Genomic DNA, 8377 nt, shown 5'->3' on the forward strand with positions numbered 1-8377 from the left:
CGATAAAGAAATAAGAAACAAAATGAAAAACGTAAAGAGAAATCACCCCCAAGGAAAATAAACAAGACATAAAATACATATAAATAATCAAGACATAACAATACATATAAATATCAAGAACAAAGACCCAACAGTTCTCAAAACACGACCTGTCAAGGAAAATGTACTGAAACGGCTAACAACACAGCGAGGAGGAGAGGATGTACTGGATGGAGGGGTGGGGGGGGTGTATACTGCGTTATTCGTGGGCGTGGCTTTGTGAATGTGGGTAGAACATCCCTTAGATTTTGCTGTTGTTGATGTGAGTGGGCGAGTATATCAGGAGTACTTTATTGTTGTTATCCATGTGTGCTTATTCGTGTGTGGGAAAAAGAATTGCCTGATTAAATGACTGAATACACTGCGTCGGTGAATGAGAGGGTATGTAACAGACTAAGTGTTTGTATTTGTGTGCGTGAGAGGTCGGGAAATTTGACTGGAGACGGAGGGAAAACAAGAGAGGGAGAGGGTAAGAGAGGAAGGAGGGAAAGGAGGAGGAGGAAGGTGGAAAAATGGGAGACTGGGGAAGGAGAGAAAGAAAGAATATTAAAAATATATAAAAACAAGAGAAGGAGAAGGTAAGAGAAGAGAAGGGAGATGGGGAATGAGGAGAAGGAGGAAATGGAAAAACAGGAGATTGGGAAAGGAAAGGAAAAAAGAATTTTAAAAAATATAAAAATAAGAGAGGGAGAGGGTAAGAGAGGAAAGAGGGGAATGAGGAAAAGGAGGGAGATGGAAAAACAGAAGACTGGGGAAGGAGAGAAAGGAACATGAGGAAGAATGGAAAACAAATGAAAATCAGGAGAGGGAGAGGGTAAGAGAGGAGGATGAAAGAGGGGAATAAGGGAGCAGGAGGAAGATGGAGAAAAAAACAGGGGACTTAGAATGAGGAAAGAAGGAAAATGAAGAGTGAAAAAAAATGAAAAGGAGATAGGAAAAGAAAGAGAGGAAGGAAAGGAAAGAAAAGAAAGATAAATAGAAGAATGAGGAGGAGAAAAGGCCAAGAATGAAAAAGTAAAAGAGAGGAAGGAGAAAGAAAAAAAATAAAGAGAAAGACTGAAAAGAAAAAAAGACGAAAAGGGTGTGAGTTGAGAAAGGGGAAAGAGTCATAACGTGTAGTGAGTCAGGCAAACTAAGGAAAAGAAATAAGGAACTTTCCCACTTACAGGAAATTGATTGTTTAAGACTTAAGTCATATGTGCGCGTTCAGTGAGACGCATGTGTGTTGTAGCGAGACGTGGGGTGACGATAAATAAACTCGGCGCTTAGTTGGTGTGTGTATATATATATATATATATATATATATATATATATATATATATATATATATATATATATATCTGTGTGTGTGTGTGTGTGTTCATTTATATATATAAATGTATACATGTACGTATATATGTATATACATATGCATATATACATATGCATATATATGTATATGTGTATATATATGTATATATTTACGCACATACATACACACACGCGCGCGCGCGCGCACACACACACACACACACACACACACACACACACATACACACACACACACACACACACACATATATCCCCAGTTAGAGTAGAATCATGAGTGAAATACGACTGAAGATGTTCGCGGAGGACAAAGGGCCGCCGCCCCCCGTCCCCCCAACCCCCGCCTCTGCCCCGCTCAGCATCCAGTCTCTAATCCCTGTGTACATTTACAGGGATCGCCAAGGTCTTCCCCGGCCACGCTAGCGAGGACCCGGAATAAACCCTTTCTTGCGTTGATGGTGAGTGGCTCTCAAGGGTTATTAGCGGGTGTATGTACAGAACTTACCTCCATGCACACGTACATATGAATTCACATACGTGTTACAAGTGCATATACACAAAGGCACGCAGATACACATATGTCAACGTAGATCAACGCAGACACGTAGGCACACACACGTACAGTGACACATGACAATGCCACTCAGCTACACTTGTGAAAGTAGACACACATATGTACGCAGGTTCACTCATGCACTCAGACACACTCAGATGCACGCAGTCATAATCGTGTGAAATATTCATGCTGAACAAATTGTAGACAAAATGACGAAGGAAAGAAAGAAAATATCCGAATGTGCCACTCATGGATTTTTTCTTCGAGTTGTTGCTTCATTCAGACACATACACGCAGACACACACGCATGAACGTTGACATACACACATACACGCAGACACACACTCATGCACGCCGAACACAGACATACATGAGTTAGGAACACACGAAATTATTGAAATAATCATTATTGGAATAATTTGATGCTGTGTGTAAGTAGAATTAAAACAAATGCTACATTCATTATCACAGGTGAACTATCATAATTCACCTAAACACAAGTACAGCTGCAAAGTTATACCACACGTGATACATATTGAAAACATGGCGCGCAGATGTAAATGTTACTGTTACTGATATGTCGTATGCATCTACTGTACATGCAAATTCAAATTCATCCGAATTTTGATGAAATAATAGAACTTTTGTCATCGATGTATCATGCAACAAAACATTTACTGCATGTGAACCGAACAGATGTGCATTCAAGTTGATACTGTTTTATTGTCGTGAGAAGAGGAGGGGGGGGGGGGTATTTGGATATATACAGTATCTGTGTCCGTGTGGCTTGATTTCAGAGTATGTCATTTAGCTGTTAGATTTCTGATCAGATAACGTGAGAGCCGCATTTCTGACAAGCTTTTCTGTTGCAGGAAGGATGAGACCACAGTTCTTGGAGTGAGCAATGGAGTGCAACAAGCTTTGCAACATCATGCATTAGACTTTGACCTGTGTCAACCTTCGGGCTTCTCTGCCAACCGAGTCAGTAGTCCATCAAGATGGCGATACTAAGACTCGGTGAGAACGAGACCCTCCCTCGTCTCATCGAGTATGACCTCAACATCTCGGGCCTGGAGGAGGACGTCGCCCTCTCCGCCGCGCCCTACGACCTCGAGCTGGCGATGCCCGTGTGGGAGGTGGTGCTGACGGTGGCGTCGCTGAGCGTGATCATCGTGTTCACCATCGTGGGCAACGTGCTGGTGATCCTGTCCGTGTTCACGTACCGGCCGCTGCGGATCGTGCAGAACTTCTTCATCGTGTCGCTGGCCGTGGCCGACCTGACGGTGGCCGTATTCGTGCTGCCCTTCAACGTGGCCTACAGCATCATCGGCAAGTGGGTGTTCGGCATCCACCTGTGCCAGATGTGGCTCACGTGCGACATCATGTGCTGCACGGCCTCCATCCTCAACCTGTGCGCCATCGCCCTCGACCGCTACTGGGCCATCACGGACCCCATCAACTACGCGCAGAAGCGCACCGTCAAGCGCGTGCTGGTCATGATCGGCCTGGTGTGGGCCATCAGCGTGGTCATCTGCCTGCCGCCGCTGTTCGGCTGGAACGACTGGCCCGACGTGTTCACCTCCGACACGCCCTGCATCCTCACGCAGGAGAGGGGCTTCGTGATCTACTCGTCGTCCGGCTCCTTCTACTGCCCGCTGCTCATCATGACCTTGGTCTACATCAAGATCTTCACGGCCACGCGCCGGCGCCTGCGGGAGCGCGCCAAGGCCTCGCGCCTCAACCAGATCCCGGCCGCCGGCAAGGCGCGGCCGCCGCGCGAGGACGACTCGGCGCTCAGCGAGAACGGCCACAACGGCTACAGCGACACCTGCAAGAAGAAGCTGGTGCAGAAGAAGCGGCGGAAGAAGCGGAAGGCGGCGGCGGCGGCGGCGGCGGCGGCGGGGCGGCCGTCCTCGTCGACGCCCGGCCTGGCGCCCCCCGCCATCGCCGAGACGTCGGACCCGAGCCACACCAAGGACGACGCGTCGCCGCTTGACGAGAAGAGGAACGTGGACGTGGTGGTGCGGCTCGACCCCAAGGACGGCAGTCAGATCCACCAGTTCATCGAGGAGCGGCAGAAGATCTCGCTGTCGAAGGAGCGGCGCGCCGCCCGGACGCTGGGCATCATCATGGGCTCGTTCGTGGTGTGCTGGCTGCCCTTCTTCCTGATGTACGTGATCCTGCCCTTCTGCCCGACGTGCCCGGTGCCCAACGACAAGGTCATCAACTTCATCGTGTGGCTCGGCTACATCAACTCGTCCCTCAACCCCGTCATCTACACCATCTTCAACCTCGACTTCCGCCGCGCCTTCGCCAAGATCCTGAGGTGCCCCGTCGCCTCCACGGCGTAAACATCATGCGCTTCTCTTTTTCTTCGCTCGGTTTCGTTGTATTTTTTCACTCAAAGGCAAAATATATATCCTTGTTTCCAGTGATGATTTCCATTAACGGCCGATGATATAAGGTTCTGTTCAAGTATCTAGCAAACATTGTCAGCGAAGAAAATGCGAAATGAAACTATAGATTTTACAACGCCTTCTACAACCTAAAGACAGAACATTGTTATTGACGATATTCCTTATAGTAACTATATCTCTGAGAACACTAAGCAATAATCAACATCAGAACATAGAGAAATATGAATGATCAAAGCTAAAGAGGATGAGTAAAGCATGACGTATCACATCTAATTTGCATATCCTAAGTAGCATTATTCAAGTCTACGTGCTTAGAAATTAATATAGTGAAAATACACGTGTGGGGCATATCATGCACAAACGTTCAGTAATGCAGCAGCCACATTTAAACAGAAAAGACATGACAGTCGTCTGTAAAACGAATTCATTTTTTCTACTGTTGCTATCACTATTATTAGTGCTCAACTACTACTAATATCATTATCTTTATGATTGTTATTATTATTATTATTGTCGTTATTATAATTGTTATTGGTATTGCTATTATCATTGTCACTTTTACTCTGATTATGATTGCCAACATTTTTATCGATATCATCACTGTTATTATTACCATCATTATTATTAGCATTATCATTGTTATCATTATAATTACCATTACGTTCATCATCATCATCATTATCCTATTTTACTTCTTCCTATTTCTTTATCTTATCCTGCTTATGTAGGACACAAAAAACTATTATCTATCGGCTCCTTTGAAAAAAAAAAAAGTGTCATATCGTGGACCAAAATGGAAAGGGAAGTAGATTTAAACATGTTTGTACTCTGAAAGCAATTATAGCTTTAAAAAGTGGTTTGTGATGATAGTGACTTTTAACTATAGATTTGGTAAGAACATGAGAGATTTCTATATTCACATTTTATAGTGAAACTGGTTGATTTCTTCACTATACTAGCTGTAGTGAAGTTTTGAATTATGTGGTGGTGGTTCTGGTAAATTATTACTTCTACGGTTTACAAAGTTACCAAAAAAAAAAAAAAAAAAAAAAATCTTATTGTTCATATATATATATATATATATATTTTTTTTTTTTTTTTTTTTTTTTTTTACAATTGCTGTTAATTATCGGTGTGTAAAGTTCATATAGTTCATTGCCGTAATGATTACTCAGCACATGCTCATGAGGGCATGTTGGTATGTTGCCTGCAATGTAGGTCAGCATTCGTAGGGAAAAGCTTTTCATTCTTCGCCTAGAATGTGTCGGTAATATCAGTAATTAGATTACTCGAACCTGTAAATGAAAATATGAATGGCAGATATCTCATTTCCTCCTTGTTTTTCATTTTCATTATCATTTTCTTTAATTACCTTTGTATATACGTGTGTAGAAACTGGTGATTTCTTCACTATACTCACTGTAATTTGGAATATTATTGTTTTTTTTTTGTTTTTTGATGTGTAGAAAATCCGATAGTGTCTACACCGTATCTTCTCGAGGGAGGTATGATGCAGCCACGAGGTTACAAGCATTGATTTCAGAATTTTATATAAACAATAACGCTGATTAAAAAAAAAAAAAAAAAAATACATATGATATGAAAAATAATGACCAATCCTTTTTTCTTTTCTTTTTTTACGTTCTTTCATAATCTAACGTCTTCCTAAGAGATGTTTTTTTGTCTTGTGACCTGAGAGATCTCCATCCCAGACTGAGCCCCTATTAGGAATGGTCATCTCTCACCAAGCTCATTACTCTCTGTACGTTATTGATTTCATCTCGTTTGTGAAGAATAATAAAGATCTGTATTTATGAATGTTATTGAAGTAAAACTGTTACGACAATGTACTTGTTTCTTTTTCTTTCTCTTTTTTTTGGGGGGGGCAACCCTTTCTGGATCCAAATGTTTACTATTGCAACTCATTGCAATTCTAGGCCCGAGAGCAAGAATTCAATGTTGAGAAAAACGCCTTTGAAACTTTGCTCCGTTAATTGAAATCCAGCAAATACGAATCCACGAAATATCTTTTTTTTGTGTGTGAATAATCAAACTGTGTTGCATTAACATATTCTTTTAAGAAACATTTTTTCTACTTAACGAAAAGAGAGTAATATTTTTCATAACATTTTTTTTTTTTTTTACAGTAGTGCTTTCAAAACAAATCTTGCAAAAAGTTTGTTTGTTTCTTTTTTTGCTGATTAACTGATGAATTAAGTCATTTACTCCTGTTATTGTTTAGATAATTCCTCCTAATTCGATTTCTAGATTTTTTCTACCATGTTATGACTTAAAAATATAAATAAATAAACTTAATTTGACAATTATTCTGTAATATACTCACATCAAGGTTTTTTTCTGTAACTGTGAAATGTATTACCTGTCTACTAAAATTAGCATATTAACTTTAAGGAAAGTATAGTATAGTAAAAGCGGCCAACCTGAAGCTTTCTGTTGCCATGTACTCAAAATGCAGACATTTGCTGCAATCAGTCACGATTGGAATATAGGATTTTCGGTGAATTTCGAAGTAAAGTCAATTTAACACTCATAGAACCATAAATTTCCAATTCGGTGGTTGGTGGTTTTGGACAATGGCCCTTATAGCTCTCGGCCCTACACATGATATTCGTATTAACATCAGACATTTTCTTAATTCTGTGAGCACACACACACACACACACACACACACACACACACACACACACATATATGCCACATAAGGGTGCAAGCCAGTCAGTCCCAAGCCCGGTGAGGGATGGAAGCAGGAAGGCATCCGCTTGTAGATCAAAATCGCAAACAATATGGATAGTCCTCAAGGAGTACTCTCGGAACCTGACAGGGCGTCCTCCACAGGCAAGACGTTGGGCTTCGCCTGACCCATGTGGAAAACGTGCAAGGGTTTCTGCGTCAAGAACGGGCGTGGCTATAGAAGGTAGGTAGTAAGCTTCGAGTAAGAGTGAGGACAAAAGAAAGGCCACGAAAATGGAGAGAATGTCTGCAAACAGATTGTAGAGAGAAGAGAATATCTTTTGATGGACAGGAATGAAGACGGACATCCAAAAATAGCGACATCGTATGTTGTGGGATTAAGCAAAAAAAAAAAAAAAAAAAAAAATATATATATATATATATATGTATATATATATATATTATGTATTGTGCATATATATAAATATAAATATATATATATACATGTGCGTGTATGTATGTATGTATATATGCATTATATATATATATATACATTATATATATATATATTCATAAATTCATACTTATATATAAATATATATATATATATATATAGATATGTATATATAACATATACATATACATATATATATATACATATGCATATACATATAGACATATAGACATATACATAGACATATATATATGTATGTATACAATGTATTTGTATGTATGTGTGTATGCATGTAAGTAGACTATGGATGGACGGAACTACTCACCTCACGTACGTCCATGAATGTGAAAGTAGGTTAATGACGTAATCAATTACGGTCGTACATGGCGCATCATAATAGAAAGTAAGCATAATTAAAGGGATTATCATAGGATGGACAGAACTACTCACCCCACGATAATTGACCCTGTTACAGACGAGTGATCTCCCCTCCTAAGGAATGAAACTGCCATAATCAATAACAAATAACCAGGGAAGGAGAAGAAGAAGAAGAAGCAGACAGACAAACATGCGTCCAGCTGCTCACATACGCAAAGATATGCCAGATGCTGCAGATGACCCCCCGCCCCACCTCTCACCTCTCGCATCACGATATTCATCATGTTTGTACTTGTAACTGAATCGATAATTGACCCTGTTACAGACGAGTGATCACCCTCCTAATTCATCATAATCTATAAATGTCCCTCTAATGATGCCTAACACGCTCACCTGAAGTGTGTATCTCCCACTCCCCTTCTCTCCAAAGCAATAATAAGAATAAGAATAAAAGGACGAGGTAGCACACAAACAAACAAACATGCATGCAGCTGCTGACATACGCAAAGTCCGCGAACAGGGGAACCCATCCTT

The 8377-nt window shown here is 41.0% G+C and overlaps 1 protein-coding gene across 1 annotated transcript; it reads left to right on the plus strand.

Annotated features, from left to right (window-relative positions):
* The first annotated feature begins 2901 nt into the window (after positions 1–2901).
* Positions 2902–4347, plus strand: LOC125031914 (probable G-protein coupled receptor No18). Its single transcript, XM_047622922.1, has one exon. The coding sequence runs from the start codon at positions 2902–2904 to the stop codon at positions 4252–4254; it is 1353 nt and encodes a 450-aa protein (XP_047478878.1). The 3' UTR covers positions 4255–4347.
* The last annotated feature ends 4030 nt before the right edge of the window (positions 4348–8377 follow it).

This window comes from Penaeus chinensis, chromosome 13, assembly GCF_019202785.1.
Source record: "Penaeus chinensis breed Huanghai No. 1 chromosome 13, ASM1920278v2, whole genome shotgun sequence".
Lineage (NCBI taxonomy): Eukaryota > Metazoa > Arthropoda > Malacostraca > Decapoda > Penaeidae > Penaeus > Penaeus chinensis.

Bases quoted from the DNA above. Each gene is read 5' to 3' on its own strand.
- LOC125031914 (XM_047622922.1), top strand. From the start codon at position 2,902: ATGGCGATACTAAGACTCGGTGAGAACGAGACCCTCCCTCGTCTCATC.